Raw genomic sequence first — 18,614 nt, forward strand, 5'->3', positions numbered from 1 at the left:
TAATTTGTGTGCTTAGCCAATGGGTCAATGTCTGGCCTACCCAGTAAGAACCCAGGGGGTCCATAAGAATTGTACTAGTCGGTTCAAGTTGGGTCAACTGGAGATAACAAGGATTGACATCTAAAGGTTACCCAACAACTAGAGTTTAAATAAAATTCAAATTTATGGGTGGGTTTAAATAAAATTCAAATTTAGTTTAAATTAGATAATCGTTAGATTACTTAAATGCCACATGGCACAATCCTATGAGGGAATTCTAGGGAGATGAATTACAAGTCTAGTAAATTTTGCTGATCTAATTATGATTCAAATTAATAAGCTGATTTCTAGAACCATAGGTGACGGGTCCAAGTTCCTTTCGGGTAACAATTAATACAAGTCATTTTAGGTAATTAGGTCCGGACATTTAATGGACTAAAATTGACCGATAGAGTCTATAAATGAGTCTTGATCAACTACCCGTGCGGGAGAACACCATGGCCCCTGACCTTTTTGAACCATACAAAAAATGTGGGACCCTGGGTAGGGCCTATTGAAATTCCACTTCTTAGTTTTTGTCTACATTTACTTATGTGGTGGGAGAGCATGGGAGAGCACATCGTTTTCCCCCGTAAATGGGCTTTTGGGCCAAAACCTAAAATCTATGACTTTATGTCTTCCTCATTGTATTCCCTTTTTGCCCGCCACCTTTTGATTGTCGCAGTGATATAGCGTTCGACCAATCCGCAGTTAACAGTCTCTATCATTCATATCTACGTCACCCTCTATTGTGTATTGACGTCTTTTCATCTACTCTCCATAATCAAATCACGACGTCTATTTTCAGGAAAAGTCAAAGTATTGGACGGTCAAAAATTTCATATACTTTTTGGAAAATAAAATAAAATTGAGAAAACAGTTTACGGTGGAGATTTATTTCGATGATCTCGATCATACATTGCAGTGCGCGCAAGTCGCAACTCCCACTAGAAGAGTCCGCAGCCGGTTTCGCCTTGTAGTTTAAGAAAAGTCTTAGCTGATGGTTTTTGGTGAACAATCAAACACAAAATAAGGTAAATTAATGAGAATTTCTTCAATCATCTCGTCCTTTCTTGTCAACCAAACGAAAGTTAAATCAAAGTGATCCACAGGTTGTCAATGCCAACAAGAAAAATCCATAGCATTATTAGAAATAAAAATATTATACTCAGATTCTTCTAGTCGACGGTGAAGAGGGAGTCTTGAGAGGGTCCATAGTCACCAAAAACTAAGTTAAAAAGCGTCGTCGACACTCTGAGAACTGGATCAGCAGCAGCAGGAGAGACGAAGACAGAGAAGATTGTGAGGGAAAACTCAAGCTCTTAAGCTTTGTTTGCCAATAATGGCGCAGAATAAGTATATTGTTCAAGTTGAAGAGGCAAAAGAAGCGACGCATGGAAGGCCTTCTGTCGGACCAGTTTATAGAAGCGTCTTCGCTAAAGACGGATTTCCGCAGCCAACTCCAGGACTGGAGAGCTGTTGGGATATTTTCCGGTAAGTTTTCTTTTCAGTCTAATATCCGGTAAGTTTTCCTTTCAGTTTTTATATGAAAATCTCTCTACTTCTGAGCTTTATTTCCATGGAATTTTGGTTTCTTTTAGATCGTTAATTCGCATTCTTGTGCAGTCTTTCAAGTTCTGGTGATATGCTTCATCTTCTATGCTGAGTTTCTTTAAGTTTATTTATTTCCGTGCTTTAAGATGATCACAGTATTCTTTATCTGTTCTTTTTAGCGATGACAGAATGACTTAATCATTGGTTCTTGGTTATGGTTGAATTACATGCGTCTCTTTTCAATACAGACAGATTGATTTGAGTATTGCTTGCCTTACTGTGTACAATCCAAGTGGATTGTAGTATTTTTCAACTTTTCAAGGGTTGGAATGACTTCATCTTTGATTCTTTGAATGGAAACAAATGGTTGGATTACAAAATATGGCCCCTAATGTTTCTTCTCTCTGTCCCTTTCTTTATGGAATTATCATCCGTGAATTGCAATTCACAATTAACTGAAATCTTCTAGGTTGTTTTCGTAAGTAATTGGGCTGCAACAACTTATTTAACCTTCACTTTATCCATGACAAAGAACCAGAGCTTCTACACTAGTTTTCACCGACTATCAATTATCAACCGTAAATTGAGCTCAATATCCAGCCAGCTTCACCTTAGAACTGCTGAGTCTGATTAGAAATTTAAGATCCAGTTTTTATTATAGCAAGCAAGGATTTAAATCACTGTGCCGATAACTGCATTGGTCTTGGCTGTTTTGCACGGGATCAGACCATCTTCCCCTCAGATGTGGAGTAAAAAAGGAAGAAAAAAAAAATCTTGGACCAAAATATCCTCAATAGATGCCAGCAGCATTGCCTCCAATAACACATGTATCTGCAGATACACCAATAGGTTACCGATACTGATAATAATACCAGGATACCAATTGCCAATCCTGCTATGACTTTCCAGATCTGTATTGTATAATGCGTATCCATGTTATGCAAACCCAATTGGCTATATCCTGTAAATGTGCATGCGTGGATTTCCATCGAAACAACTTGAATCTACAGGTATCCTCTTGAAATGCAGCCTGACAGTTTAAATTTGCTGATTTTCCCCCCAACTATTGCTAATCATTGTATAATGCTTCTGAAATATTTATGTTAAAATTTCAGATCCCAGTAATTTATGCATTTTAGATTTTGGTTTGTGACATAATTAACTAGCTACATAAATCATTAAAAAACATGATGTGCAGTGTCACCATGCAAATGATGTAAAGCATGATATGCATTTCTGTGTGCTTCCTAATGCTGAAACTGTGACTCTTACCTGCATTAGTCCTGTTACATATGCCCAAGCTCAGTATGTAGAGTTTCTTTATGGCATTTCAATTCAAAAGTACTGATGCATATACAAGTTGTCTTGAGAGCTCAATGATGACTGTCTTCTTGTTTGATTTTCGTGCTGATAAATATAACTAACGCTTGTTGTGTTCCTTTCTAGGTTATCTGTTGAAAAGTATCCTGCAAATCGAATGCTTGGTCGTCGAGAGATAGTGGATGGGAAGGTACATCTTCATTATGATTTCATTATTAGTGCTTCTTCACAGAATCTGCTTTTCAATTTTTATAACTGTTACAAGTGTTGCTTTTGTTATTTACAGGCTGGAAAATATGTGTGGCAAACTTACAAGGAAGTGTATGATATTGTCATGAAAGTTGGAAATTCCATCCGTAGCTGTGGTGTTGAGCCAGTAAGTTGCTAATGTTGCATATAATTCTTTTGTTGCACACAATGGCTTGAAGTTACAGGTTCATTAATACTTTGTGTTTAGTTCAACAAGACCGCAAGCCACCCCTCAGGGGATACAGTAAACTCTTAGAAAAAAAATTCTTTATGTTAGGCTGTCAGATCTTTCTAATCATGAAGTGCCAAGTCCTATGCCTACCACAGGGGAACACTCTGTGAGTGACATACTTTGCAGAAGCACGTATCACATCTTCACTTGTCTGTGTTTTCAGTTTGGACCTGCCCCACAAATGCCGCAAGCATGAAGGACAGGAAAAGAAGATCAATCCAATCTGCTAAAACCTTATTTAGAATTAAAAGCAAACTTTATTGGTTTGTAGCTTAAAATTTCATTTCCTTAGTATTTTATAACTCCAGTAAACTAAATGACATGCCTTCATGGAAGTTAAGGTAAAGGTGCAGAACAAATTTCTTAATGAAGTCCTGTGGACCAGAATGTTAGGATGGGTACTGCTCTATTTAGTTAATATGCCCATATTTTATCAATTTCTGAGCAAAATTGATACCTCAACTCTAAAGCTGGAGTTCACAAAATGGAAACCTAAATCAGATCTAAGAACAAACTATTGAACGAGTAGGAGATTTAAATCATGCTGGATGAACATGTTTTAGAGTTCGTCATGGACTATCGGATAAGGCTTTCAACTCTAAAAATGTCTCTTAATGAAAGCTATGTGTGGGAAGCTACAAATCCTCAGATGAGGTTTCATAACTGTCTATTGATCCATAATCTTTCTGCACTGTAGGTCTTTTTTCTTAAAAATTTCATCTGCACTTGTAGTTGACACCTGCATGGAGCATAAACTGACAGTTTTGTTCTACTGCATTAGTTGGTACATCTGAAAACATTGAGACCTTTAAACATCTTGCATTGATCAAAGCCTGTGGCTATTTAATACATGGAAAGATGATCAAGCATTATCTATACTTCCTACTGATAGGATGGTAATTTATGTCTTAACTGCCTTATGTTCAATTATTTTGCCTCCATTTTATTATATTATTCTGGCCTTAATGGCTTTTCATGTTGTTTCTTAGATAAACATGTCTTCTTCCCGATTTTGGGTTTTCCAGTGATTAACATTCAACATTTCCTATATTTAAGGTTCCTTAATCATGATTCTCTCCATAGGTTTCATGTAAATGGGAAATTTGACAATTGTGTCTCCTCTGTTTTCAAGTGATTAGTTCTTGTCATCATCTGTTGCTATTGCTGCTATCTGTTTGATATCCTTTTATGTATAAAATGTGTTCAACTTAGTATTTTTATTTTTGTTTTCCCAGGGAGGAAGATGTGGTATATATGGTGTCAATTGTCCAGAGTGGATGATAAGCATGCAGGTGTCCATTTGTTTCCCATACTTTTGATATATGTTTCTAGTGACTGATGTTGTCTTCTCAATTGGAGTTTTGGGTATAAGTTAAAGCAGTTCTTCTCCTATCACATTTCTTTCTCCTCCTTAATCATCATGGTTTCATCTTCCCCCCCCCCCCCCCTTCTTTTGTCTTTCTCTCTCTTTTTCATGATCATTCTGCTTACATGGAGTAAGCACTTCTAGCTCTATAGTGTTGATATTTTTGGTTCCTTTACCTTTGTGAGATTAATTCTAATGCTACATATATCTTGCAGGCTTGCAATGCTCATTCACTTTACTGTGTTCCTTTATATGATACTCTAGGTATGCATTTTGAGCATTTTCTGTGATACTTATATAGAAGGGTATTTCTAAAGATGAAGTGCACTTACATAAATTTGCTTTCAGTAGTTTGCTGGAAGTAATATTGTTAAAAATAGCTACTGACCTGAAGCTTCATGGATCTTGAAATTTGGGTCTGCCAAAACTGTATTTGATGAAAATTTGATTATTTACTGTTATGATTAGGTGCTGGTGCTGTGGAATATATTATATGCCATGCTGAGGTTTCTATTGCTTTTGCAGAAGAAAAGAAGATTTCAGAGGTAGATGTTGTTCTACATTAGAATTTTAGTTCTGGAATAAGTTGGTTGTGAAAAGATTTCAGTTCAGAGGGGGGATATCTCCTCTCTTACATCTATTCATTTTATATGTTTACTAACACTGTAAATGTTAGCCAAATTTACAAATAATTAGCTACAGGAATTTGGTTCTATTTAAACCAAAGTTCATTTACCATTCAAAGGAGCATCATTCCTACAGTTGTTTTGAAACAAATATTTATTAGTTTGAGAAGCATCAATACATGCTTGAATGCAGTTTCCATTTGTATATGCTAGCTATGTAGTTCACAATTCTAAGTTGACATTTCCCTCTTTTCAGCTGCTGAAAACATTCCCAAAGGCGACAGAATATTTGAAAAGTAAGTTAGGTCTGGTCATTTATTTTTCATGGATTTTACGGTATGACTATCGGTACTTTGTTTCCTCCTCTTTTGTAGCAATTGTAAGTTTTGGCAAGGTTGCACCTGAACTAAGAGAAGAGGTTGAGAAGTTTGGTTTGGCAATATATTCATGGGGCGAATTTTTGCAACTGGTAGGTTCATTGGTTTAAAATATAAATCTTCTCATTTGCAAATGTTTCATAAAATCATGGTCATTTTCCTCGAAGAAATTTTCTGTAACAATTATTTTTATATTTTCTGTTGCATGTCCTTTTTTACTTGTTACTTTGTCTAATCTAATCTAATCCAAAGAATTGAGAAAAGATCAGTGCTTCAAAAAATTATTAGTTAAACAGGATTTGCTTAGCTGCCTTATTTCTGGGTTTGAGTTTGCTATTTCCAACATGGGGTAGAGTTGGGTTAAGCTTGGGTTGAACTTTCTCAATTTGATACAAAAGGTTTATGGTTAAACCTCCCATTTTGTTTCCTAAACATAGGAACTTGCTAATCATTTATTTCATTCCGTACTCTGTTTTATCTCCAGGGAGAAGGTGAACAATTTGATCTTCCAGTAAAAAAGAAGTCAGACATTTCTACAATTATGTATACTAGTGGAACAACTGGTGACCCCAAGGGAGTACTAATTTCCAACAATGCTATCGTTGCTCTTATAGCGGGTATAGAACGGATGCTAGTGAGTGTGAATGAACAGGTAAGTCAAAGTCAATGTAGTATTAGTCTCCAGGTGGTTTATCTAGGGTTCCCTTGGTTGGTATGGCATAGACACCTTGGTTGGTGTTGCCTTAGGTTTTGCCACCTCTCGACTTCCTTTATTAGCTTTGTGCCTTGATAACACAATGGTCTTGTGTATATACAAATGGTTATTGAATCATATCAATTTCTCATGGACTCCCTTTTTCTTAAGTATCACAGTTGACCACAGATGATGTTTATATGTCCTACCTTCCTCTGGCTCATATCTTTGATCGAGTAATTGAGGAGCTGTTTATTCATCATGGTGCCTCAATAGGATTTTGGCGTGGGGTAAGTTAGTTGCATCATATAGTATAGCTGGAGAAGATACAATCCTGCCAAGAATGATCCAATTTTTAAAAGTAATTATTGTTTTCATCTTCAGGATGTCAAATTGATGATTGAAGACCTTGGGGACCTAAAACCAACTATTTTCTGCGCTGTTCCACGTGTGTTGGATAGGATATATTCAGGTAGTTTGGAAAAATACAAGTCAGAATTATCCATTGATTATATGGAAGAAGTAGACATTCTTTTGTTCAGTGGCTTCACTGTTCAACTCTTTGTTGATCACTCTTTTGTTACATCAGATGATTTTTTTTGTTGCTCTCCAGGTCTAACAGAGAAGGTTTCCTCTGGGGGTTTCTTAAAGAGCACATTGTTTAACATTGCATATTCATAGTAAGTTCTCTCATTGTTTCAATTTTCGGTATAGTGGCTCTATTCTCCACCACATTCTTTGAAGCCCCTTGTGGCAGTTTTCTACCAAGCTGGTGAATCTAATGGAAATCTAGTCTATCTATTGGTTTCGGTGCTTTCTGGATTATATGTATATGATAACCCTTATTCCTAGTAAGGTCCAGGCCACCACTCCTGTTGCATTTTTCTTTTACCAAAACAGCCCATACAGGATACAGCTATTGTCATTCAAATAGGATGACAAAGCAGGTCTCTCTTTTCCATATGGCAGAAGGTTTTTGAGATAAATTTGCAATGCAGAAGGAGGAAGTCATGGCATAACGTTATTAAAACTATTTTATGCAGTTCAGTCGCCACATTTAAAATCCCATGCTTAAATAGGCATAGAGGAGGTTTAACTATAAAGTCCAGGCTAGTGCTTGCTATCTAGGAGATTGGACCTGACCTCATCATGACTGATTTCAATCCTAGCCCTTAAATCTGGCCAAGTTCTGCTAGTAACCCTTGATTTGAGCCATGTGGAATCCATTCCGGCTTTTGAATAGATACCCATTTGGACTGGCCATATTTCAGTTTTATGGTTTCAACTTTGTGAACCACCTTGTATTTTGCTTTGCCGCTTTTTCTATCAGCCATAAACCACCTTCTGATTCATAACTAGCAATTAATTGGTTCCATCTAACAGATCTGCATGGCTAAAGTGTTATGCTATCAGATGGTTTCAAGCTTAAAATTTTTATCTTCTGTTAGAGTAGAAAAATTTCTGCAAATGTTCCAGAAAACCGTCTGCATATTAAATTGTCAAAGACAACCAATTATTGGATCCTTGTAGTTTTTTTTGTCAATAATCCTGATGCATGGCCAGAATTTCTATTTTGGGACCAACATTTCTGCATCTTCCAAATTAGAAACTTCTTCTATCCTTTTATCTACTTTCTTCAGTCCCAACTTCTCTTATTGAAGCTCATGCAACTCTAGCGATACAGGTTCCATCCCAAAGTAGTGGTGATAAAGCATAGTTGAGTATTGAATTTGGTGGTCTTTGTGGCTGCCTTGGTACTTCACTCAAGAAAATTGCTGCATTTGCAGTTCAGTATGTACCTCAAATTTCTTTTAATTGTTTTTGGGGTTGGTTATAATCAGTTGTTTGAGGTTGATTTATTATTCACTTCAATGTTTTTGCATCTATTCTATAAACCAGTTTTCAGATGACATGCACTTCTTGATTTCTCGTGCAATGTTTGTGTGTACCTCTTCGTTTCTGGCTTTTAACCTTCAACATACAATTGTTGCAGCAAACTGAATAAGATGAAGAGAGGGTGTAAACATGAAGAGGCCTCTTGGCTTTGTGACAAAATTGTTTTCAGCAAGGTATTGGAAGTGCAAAACTGTGTATGTGTGTGCCTTTTATTAAGATTTTTTTTTTTCAATTTTCTTGTTACTTTTGCCAAAGAGCTTTCTATGTTCACATGGCAGTCTTGATAATGTTAATAAGTAGTCAGGTAAAGCAAGGTTTGGGAGGGAACGTACGACTCATTTTATCTGGTGCTGCTCCTCTTGCAAATCATGTCGAAGCTTTTCTGCGTGTGGTGTCATGTGCGCATGTCCTACAAGGATATGGTATGCAGTAATTTGAAAACTCGTGTTGTTGAAACCTGTTCTCCCCCCCCCCCCCCCCCACCGCTTTTAAAGTTCTAACTTATTTTGCTGGTTTCAATTACCATGTTTGTGGTGTTATCTCCTAAAACTTGATGCTTTCTGGTCCTTTACAGGTTGAGAATTTAGTATTATTTGTAGTGGGGTTTATCTAGGGATGGATGTAGTGTTGGGTAACTGTTGCATTCTCTTTTGTATAATTGACCTGTGGTTCACAATTTTTTTATCATTTTAATTTTTCATCTTTTACATGTCAGTGTCTAAATGTAGGAGGATTAGGTACTACATCAGGACTCTTATCTTCTATGATAAATGTCAGTTCTGTGAGCATAGTGCATATGATTATTCCCTGGAAGATTCTTTTTTATGCTTCACATTGATGACCAAGTGTCATTTGTACAAAATTCACTTCATGTGTAGGGAACTCAAAGGGCATCACAACTTTTTAAGAGATCGAATACTCTAAGATTAAAATGCTAAGAAGTTTTCAAATTAAGTTTATGTATACCATCTACATCTCTACTTATGATCAATCTTCATGTCAACTTCCTTATATTTTTAATGTCCTTGTAATATTTTGGAGAACAGCAATAGGCCAACTCAAGTGTACTGCTGAGTATGAGGTGAACTATTTAAAAATTCTGTTCTACCAGTCTACTTTATCTATCATTGATGTCTTGGAAAGTCATGCATGAATAGAAAATGTTTAGTTTGCTAGGAATTAATTGCATTCGTCTATATATGTGTTTATAGTATTAGGATAACAAATTTATTTTGGACGTAGAGCTGCACCTTGTCACCTTCTTCCTATGGCAACTTGTGTTATGAACCATGTAGCAGTACCAAACAGATGAATAAGTTATATTTGACATCTGAAATGCTTTGAATACAGAATATAATTTTATGCAGTTCCTTTCTGTCAAGGCCTAGAATCTCGGAAGGGGTTAAGGGATTGATCTATTGTTGATTCTGATTTAGATCACCTTAGAATGGGCTGGAATTGACTCAGAATTGATCAGATTCATCAGAGTTAGTGAAACTTGGCCTGCTAGGAATCAAGGTTCATTAGTATCGGCACCAGTTGACTACAATTTACAAGTCCAATTAACTGATCCTGATATGATTTTCAAACCCTGATTTTATTGGTATGGCATCAACTAGTGCCTAATTTGCTGTTAATTTAACTGAACAGAATTCGCTGAACTATGAGAAAACCCTTATATTTAGTCACAGATTCCTGAAAATATTATAGCCATAGAGTCTATTATTCTATTGGGCAATCTGTGGAAAGGTGTGTGCTGTTGCTAAATCATTGAGGTCCCTCAATGGATCATTACACTTGTCTGGTCACTCAGTTTTGTCAGACCCTGTGCACCAACATTTTTGCTCTAGCCTCCGTAGGACTAAGGTGACATCCATCTCTCCTGAATTCTGATGGCCTTCATCTATTATTATAGGCTTGACAGAAACATGTGCGGGGACATTTGTCTCCCTACCAAATGAACTGTCGATGCTTGGTACAGTAGGACCTCCTGTTCCAAATGTAGATGTATGTTTGGAGTCCGTCCCGGAAATGGGATATGATGCCCTTTCAAGTACTCCACGGGGAGAAATTTGTGTAAGGGGAGGAACCCTGTTTTCAGGATACTTCAAACGTGAAGACCTCACCAGAGAGGTATTGATTGATGGATGGTTTCACACAGGTTTGTCCATCTCAGGAACTATTCTTCAATTTTTCAGGTTCCTCTATTTGCAAAGTTCTCCTCCCCCCCCCCCCCCCCAATTTAATACACTTGTTCTGATGACCTTTGAGCAGGAGACATTGGTGAGTGGCAACCAGATGGAACAATGAAGATTATTGACCGCAAGAAGAACATTTTCAAACTTTCTCAAGGAGAATACGTTGCGGTTGAGAACCTTGAAAATATTTATGGTCTTGCTTCTGCTGTTGACTCAGTATGTCTCTTATTATATTGATTCGATAACTCTTGCCACAAAACTCCTGTTGCACTTTAGCTTGTCTTGATGCCTAGTCTAACATCTGTTCTTTTTCTGATCCAATGAATTTATTCTGTAATTGGATTTTTTTTTTCATTTATCTCAATTTTTCATTACCTGTTCCGATCCAAGTTATTTCCATTTCAGATATGGGTTTATGGGAACAGCTTTGAATCCTTCCTGGTTGCTGTAGTCAACCCCAATCAACGTGCCCTGGAGCGGTGGGCTGAAGCAAATGGAATAACAGGGGATTTCAATTCACTCTGTGAGAATCCCAAGGCTAAAGAATTCATTATTGGGGAGCTCACCAAGATTGGAAAGGAAAAGAAGGTTTATCCCCTCAGATCATGGTTGTCGATTAATGTGATCTCATTAGGAAAATATTCTTTGTGATCTCGCAAGAACCTCCAAAAAAATTGTCCTAACTTATTAATGGTCTTGGCAGTTAAAAGGTTTTGAGATTATCAAGGCTGTCCATCTTGACCCAGTGCCATTTGACATGGAGCGTGATCTTGTGACCCCTACCTACAAGAAGAAGAGGCCTCAGTTGCTGAAATACTATCAGGTGAGCTTCTCGTCCTTTCAGTGTAACCTTGGAGCATACCATGGATATATCTCTAAATATTAATATCAACTCAATTATTCTTTGATTACTTCAGACATCTTTTCTATCTATATAATGTTACTTTGGTAATCTTGTGAAACCTAAAATACCAACATATTGGAAAATTCTATGTAAGGCTTCATCTATTTCCAAGTGAAAAGAATGCACTTCTACATGATTTTTACATGAAAGAATGCACAGATTTGGCTTTGGGCACTGGTGAAGTATATTGTTTACTTATTGATTATGGTACAATGCTTATAAGAATTTGAACACAGAATTTTTCATACAGTAAGTCATAAAATATAAATAAATAAAGTAAATAAAACTTACGCTTGGAGATTCAGATCTTAAAAATTGGTACATGACTTGGCGGGTTTTTCTTATTGAAGCTTGAAGCGTCAGTGTGTGGTTATTGTATGCTGCACGATCTTTGCTAGTTTTCTGTCTTTTTTTTTTTTGGCCAAAGCTAATTTGCTGTCTAATGCTCTGTAGCTACTTTCTGGTTCATCTCCAAGAGGGAATCAGTGAAATTTTATTATTATTCACCCCCATTTTGTGACTATGTATGCTGCTGCTGACTGCATTTAATTACAGAGAGCCATTGACAACTTGTACAAAGCAACAAAGTAAGGATTTGAGCACTGCAGGGGGTCGAGACCTGATCAAATACCTAACATTGGCCTTCCAAGTCTTTGCCCAGGTCTTATTGTACCTTCCCATCCGACTATAATATATGTCAATCATTCAGGTCAAATGGTTATATATAAGGCCTTCTTTTTCTTCTTTTGGGTCTGTAATTAAAGCCTACTTGTGAACGAATATGTCGTTAACAATGTCAATGTCAGTTGCTCATTCCCTAAGTAGTTACTTCATCGCTCTAATACCCTTACCAGTTGCAATTGCTGCGTGGCCCATCAATACTGATTAAGAAATTGCTGATGGCATTTGGCCAAAATGAGTATTCAGTGATTGCATCGTGATATGAAGATTAGCTCCGAATGTAGCAGTCCGGAGTGTCTTAAGTTATCATTTTCATCTGCTAGGTAAGGCTTAGGCTTTCGGCATGGCCATGTATAGCAAGGAGCTTACTACAAAGGCTGATATTTGTATATGTCACAATAATTTTCCTTCACTTTCTAAACGTGAGATTGTCAAGGTTGACTCATGGCCTTCAAAGGGTTAGGTTGAGTTTGTTTACAAAGGTTGAGTGGAAAAAGTGGGAAAAAAAAACATGTAGATCCCATGTGTAATAAGAGTGAGGAAGAAAGAAAGAATTTTGTGAAAAATGTGATAATGGTGAGTCCCATTTTTTACTTTTCCAAACTTTCTTATAAAATCCCACCAAATTTGTTGAGTTTTAAAATGACTTGGGATGGAAAAGTTGGAGTACCACATCACCAGACAAGTTTTATCTATCACTTTCTCACCCCAAACAACTAAACAATCTACCATTTAGGATTAAGGGGAAAAGTAAGAAATCTACATTTTTTTCATGAATTTTTCCAATCTTTTTTTCCCACTCCACCTTTATTCTAACAAACAAACGTAGCCTTAGGGTTTGCTTGAATAGGCATCCAAAAAACGAAGCCCAAAGAATGACAGCACCACACAACCAAGCACAGTTTAAAGGTAGGCTAGGAAAGTACAAGGGCTATTTCTTCTTCCCAATAAAAAATTAAAAAAATAATGGCTGTTTCAGCATGGAAAATTATCTTGTGAAGCAAAGTTCAGATCCATTTACCTTAATGAGATACCTTTCATGGAGTTGGAGCATCTATCGAAGATCTTTAAGAGTCCAAGGCACTGAATCATATTTGATCCAAAGATTGAAGATGCCCAAGTCAAACACAAGAAATTTGAAGAAATTCCGGCATGGACTATTTAACTGCTGCAATTCAAACTTAAGAAATTGTCAACAGACTCAGCACAGGACAAGTATCTACAAATATGGTACAGGCGTACAGCACCCAATGGTGGATAACAACTCGGAATCGACCAATCCTTCTGTTTTAGATCTAATTCCTGACAACAATATGTTCCACGCAGCAATCATCATAGAATCTCACACTCGAAATACAGATATCAGCAGATTCAGCACAACGACATGAATGCGTGAAGCTCTCAGCATTTTCATGATAGCTTTCAAACTGTTAATACAGAAATACAATAGACTATTACTCTGTCAGTCCCTTTGGTATCATAGCACCACTTCCAAGGGGAGAAGCACGAGATTGAGGTGAGGCCTGCAACTCCAGTAGTTCCTCTCTGCTGTACTTCAACCTTTCATCTATGAAGAACAAAAGAACTAAGAATTAAATGCGGCAGAGGGAAGAGGAGATCAACAAAGAAAGCTACCCATAAATCATTGCTCAGAATTTTTTTAGTACCTACAAAACTCTCCACCAAGAACTGACTGGGGGCCTTAGAAATTTTCCCCTTCTTGGGCTTCAAATGCAAAGAACCAGAAGATCCTCGCACTGAAGATGGATGCTCACATGCAACTTGATCTGCAAAGAGGTCTTCAGTAAGTTCATGCTTCATCTTCATATGAGGATGATTCTTGTGAAACAAAAAAGGGCATCCTCAGTCAAAAGCCAACAGCCCCTCAGATCCAGCATCTCCAACATTGCTGGCGGTCTGAATGCATGCAGTCCTGCATTGGTCAAAACCCCATCACAAATCCTTAAAATTTTTAGCTTTTTGATAGATGCCATCAGCTCCAATGAGACATCTGAAATGTTTACTCCCTTGAGAGACAAATGGTTCAATTCTTGTAAACTGGATAGAGGAGTTATGGCTTCATCCCCAAGTTGGGCGTCTTCCAAGTCCAACCTTTCTAAATGGTTGAGATTCTGCAACGCTGTCAGTGAGGGAACCTGATCTGGAACATCACCAATGTGGTAAGTGAATCCTGCAATTTCAGCAAAAACATGACAAAAAGCCATCATGCAACTGGAGTAGTTGAAACAGGACTTAAAAAATGTACTTAAATTTGATACCAAAGAACTTGGTGCATGCTTCAATATACCTCTAATAGCTGTGTTACTTAGGTTGATAACCCTCAGAGAGGGCATCATGCTGACATATGAGAGAGCGTCATCATCAATGGCTGTGTGAGATAATGAAAGAGTTTCAAGATTTGGAACATGCCCAGCTAAAATCTTTATTCCACCAGAAGTGAGCCTTGTATTGCTGAGATTTAGATATTTCAAATTTGTTCCAATATGTGCAATTAGTGCAACAGAATCATCCTCCATACCAGTAGAGCTGACATCCAAGTGTGCCAAACAATCCATATTAGCCAAGAAGTCGAAATTATGGAGGGAAGAATGGGATAGATCAAGAAAGGCCAAGCAACTTGCATCAATATTTAGGAACACTTCATGCACGTCTAGGATTGTAGCCCCAAGCAAAAGAAGCTTGTGCAGAGCCACCTTGACTCCATTATCTGCTCCTCCCAATACTGAAGAGATGGTGCAGTTACTCATGTTTAAGCATTTGAGAGAGGGAAGATTTGGCAACTTGGTAACATTGGTCCAAGCTAGATTGAGGGAACTTAGCTTGCTGAATAGTTTAAGCAGAGAAGCACCTTCATTGGAAATTTTACTTCCCCACAAATCCAAGTGTTCCAGTTTTGTGAGTACCTGATAAGAAGGGGGGAAAAATAATAAAACCTGGATAAGTATTACAATCACAAAACCAGTTGGAGAAATTCACAGTAAACACAAACGTGTAGAGAGATGCAGAGAAGGAGATGAAGAAAATAATAACTTTTTTTGTGTGTAAAAATGAAAATCAAGGGTAAACTTGGAGCCAAAGGCTTCTGCACAAGCAAAGTCCGGGTGTGAAAATGAAATTAATGAATTTAATACCTGGAAAAAGTAAATAAGGATTTAACAAGTGTTATCGTTAACTGGATTTTTGGCTGTTAACATGGATTCTAGAAACAGAACAAGGATGTATTGGTAGTAAGTTGCACATTTTGTGTTAGACCTACATATCCTGTTTGGTAAGTGCCTAATAAGAATAAATCAAATATGAAGCAATTTCCTCAGTAACAGGAGGAAACCAAATCTAAGCATCCTGCAGTTCTAGTGGAAAGAGATCAACCTATGAAGAGACATAGGAGATATTGAAAAAGGTAATCTGATACCCATCAATAAGTCAAACATTTAACCTTAATTTGAATGCACACAGAACAAATAGGTTTACATTCTGCATTGGCATCAAGAACATCTCCATGGGCTCCACTTAGGAAGTTTCCTATGTTGAAATTCGAACGTACCAGGTGTATGCGAACATCCACTCTACCATGTTCTTTTCGTCAGTAAGAATACATGGAAAGGTACAGTACAGAAAAGTCTGTTGCTGACAGTAATTAGGGTTTTCTAACCCAGTTGATTCTGACATTAGAAACCTGTTAGACAGGATCAATAAAATGGTCAATTTTGAGCTAATCTTTTGAGATACACTAAACTTCTACTAGTTGATTTAGAAAGGTAATAATTATTATATTCAATACCCGAGGTCTACATGGCTCACAATTAGTTCAAAGGCCATTCCTAACAAAACCTTGCTAATTAAGAGAAAGGTGGAAAAGAACATCCAAATATATCAATCTATAAAAAAATATAAGAGAATTGAACCCAGAGGAACAGGAAAAAGTAAAAGACCAAAACCTGTAGAGAGCATAGTGCAAGATCAGAGACGGGCAGCCCTCCCAAGTCCAAAACAGTCAGATTTTTAAGAGAAGATAGCTGTTTAACCCCTTCTGCAGACAGACGTGTTCGTGAAATACATAATTTCTTCAAGTTTGCAATAGACAGAAGATGCCGAATCCCAGCATCAGTAACCAGCTTGCATCCAGAAAGCTCCAACTCCTCTAAGCTATCCATTCCTGGGACAAGAGATTAAAATTTCAGAATAAGTAATTTTCTCTGCGCATCACAAACCCATCTCAAACTGTACAGTTTGACATTTACATCCAGGAACATAATCCTCCCCCCCCCCCCCCCCCACCAAAGTTGTTAAAGTAAGTCCCATGCATCCAACATTATATGTGAAACCTTAGACAAAAACTGGTCAAATGAGCAGGCTGCATTTAAGAAAACCCAAGGCAGGCACGTACCGAATCATCAATGAAACCTTCTTCTTAGTAGTTGACCTGATTGGTGGTCGTCGATGACTTAGAATTTAGAAGACAGACTAGATCCTTGTTGAGCCATTCCCATTTAAATAATGGCCAACCGACTAAAAAGCTCAGGTGTCAAAACCAATTGGTAGTTAGCTGAACCCTCTGTATGGGTAGTAGAGAGTAGATCTAACACCATTGATGCTCCATAGAACACCATGCAACACTTTTCATGCAGCAACAGCCCAAATATTGGGAAAGGGGCTTTAACAAATTACAGTCCAGTTTTGTCCCCGGAAATCCAATTACAGAAGAAGCAAACAACATAAAGTATGGAATCCTTTAGCTAGTTGTTTGAAAAATAGCTTATTGTCATAACAAGAAAATGACTTCTCCAAGGTATCTATACTATGTTTCCTGTTCAGATGGCAATGTTATATATAGGAATTAAATAAGACTATCATTTCTCTAAACTTTTCACAAATTTTCTAGCATGGCCTCAAACAGAGCTGAGTGGATGGCAAGAATCCATGTAGCCAACCCCATTTAGTTGGGACAAGGCTTGTTGTGTTGTTATGATGTTGTTGCTATATCCTGCATACAAGCTATGGCTAAAAAAAGGCCCTAAAAAGCTGAGGAAGGCAACTCTTTATTCAACCTGCTAAAGCAAATGACGAGGAATACATACCAGTAAGGGCCCAAAGAGCGGAATTACTGATACGCTGGCAATCTGCAAGGTTCAATGTACGCAGGTATCGGAACGCGCCCAAGTATGCCATCCATTCCGCATTGACAGAGCTCTCACCCTTTAGATCCATATCCACTATAGAGTACTTGAAAACTCTAGGAAGGAAAACTCTGATAGTTAGAAGACCAATATAGAACAAAATACCAAAACTCCAAAAGCATTTTCTGTGGGTTGGTTTCTAAAAATCCCATTATTACCAGACAAAATGTTAACACAAAGATGAAAGTTAGACTAAACAGCTACTGGCACCATTAATGTAAGAGGAATATGAATGTTATCTTTATAAATGACAGGAAGTTGAGAATAGTTTCCAGAACCTGATTCTATCAAATTTACAATAGATTGATTTATAGACTTGAAGTTGTAATCTGGTAGTACCTAGCTTCTCAGGATACTATTGAATTTATTTCTCACAAAATAACGTTGAACAGCACTTACGACCCACGACTGGAAGTTGGTAGTGTGGAAATTATTTTAAGATCTAGAATCATGGAAACATCAGAAAAAACTACGATTAAGAATTGAGAATGACGAACCAAATTCTATCAATTATGATTAGGAATATTGACTTTCTAGGATTTAAATGATCAACAAATTGACCAACTTTCGCTCTAGTTCCCTGTGAAACAGCACAGTTTCTCCAATGACTTGCCCCGAGAAAGTCCAAAAACTCAATTCCAGCTACGATAAAGAGGTTTAAAAGAAGGGATGGGGAGGCAACACAATTGTATACTGAAATCGGTACTTACTCAAGCAAGGAAGGAAATAGAAGTCGGCGATGAAGAAGGCGACGTAGAAGAGCTTCAGCAAGCTGAGCGGGCATTTTTTCGAGAGTCCTGCGCTGCCTCCGCCATTTCTCTACAGCTTCCCTGCTTTCGGTAGCAGCTTCGATGCAGTAACGAACGAGACCGCTCTCGATCTCCATCGCTTGATTCACCGTTTCTAGGGTTTTCTCGCAGTACGTCAGACAGAACAGAGCTTCCCCGATCTCAGTTCCTGTTGACTTAACTCTGTTGTGGAAGACAGCCAAAGTCGATTGAAAGACATTGAAACTTGGAAATCGGCCGGCGTAGACTCTGATGCTAACGTATTAGAGATGCGTATTATTGAAACCTTTCCCCTCTTTGTTTTTTGGTTTTTATTTATTTTTGTTTTTGTTTTTGTTTTACTTTTCCTTGAAAGGATAAGCATTTTTGAAACCTTGACTACAATCCCGTGCTGTGCAAGGATGCACGACACGTTGTAACTTTTTATATTTTTTATAGCAGTAGAAAAGAGGAAATTGCTTGCGTGTTCTGCATTAGATATGCAATACTGTGTACGGTTGAGATCAAAACTAA

At 37.5% G+C, this 18,614-nt stretch overlaps 2 protein-coding genes across 2 annotated transcripts; one reads left to right on the forward strand and one right to left on the reverse strand.

Moving 5' to 3' along the window:
• Positions 1–1,123: 1,123 nt before the first annotated feature.
• LOC149014133 (long chain acyl-CoA synthetase 4-like) lies at positions 1,124–12,611 on the forward strand. The gene is made up of 19 exons (XM_089157821.1): positions 1,124–1,512; positions 3,019–3,082; positions 3,179–3,268; positions 4,609–4,665; positions 4,955–5,003; positions 5,208–5,284; positions 5,622–5,661; positions 5,740–5,834; positions 6,227–6,394; positions 6,616–6,726; positions 6,821–6,908; positions 7,050–7,116; positions 8,430–8,505; positions 8,637–8,754; positions 10,248–10,493; positions 10,607–10,746; positions 10,936–11,118; positions 11,234–11,353; positions 11,990–12,611. Exons 1-19 carry the CDS (start codon positions 1,361–1,363, stop codon positions 12,023–12,025), a joined length of 1,977 nt encoding a protein of 658 aa, XP_089013947.1. The 5' UTR covers positions 1,124–1,360; the 3' UTR covers positions 12,026–12,611.
• A 15-nt stretch (positions 12,612–12,626) lies between these two features.
• Positions 12,627–18,409, reverse strand: LOC149014134 (Leucine-rich repeat (LRR) family protein). Its single transcript, XM_089157822.1, is given in 7 exon segments — positions 12,627–13,682; positions 13,783–13,959; positions 13,962–14,306; positions 14,424–15,039; positions 16,075–16,292; positions 17,215–17,369; positions 18,024–18,409. Coding segments are annotated over 7 exon segments (1,800 nt in total). The 5' UTR covers positions 18,200–18,409; the 3' UTR covers positions 12,627–13,569.
• Between the last annotated feature and the right edge of the window lie 205 nt (positions 18,410–18,614).

This window comes from Hakea prostrata, chromosome 6 (assembly GCF_041222555.1).
Source record: "Hakea prostrata isolate BN-2017 chromosome 6, UWA_Hpros_2, whole genome shotgun sequence".
NCBI lineage: Eukaryota > Viridiplantae > Streptophyta > Magnoliopsida > Proteales > Proteaceae > Hakea > Hakea prostrata.

Excerpts from the sequence above, each read along its gene's own strand:
- LOC149014133 (XM_089157821.1), top strand. The coding sequence starts at position 1,361 with ATGGCGCAGAATAAGTATATTGTTCAAGTTGAAGAGGCAAAAGAAGCG. Across the intron at positions 11,119-11,233 it reads AGATTGGAAAGGAAAAGAAG|TTAAAAGGTTTTGAGATTAT; the intron begins GTTTATCCCCTC and ends TGGTCTTGGCAG. Across the intron at positions 11,354-11,989 it reads AGTTGCTGAAATACTATCAG|AGAGCCATTGACAACTTGTA; the intron begins GTGAGCTTCTCG and ends ATTTAATTACAG.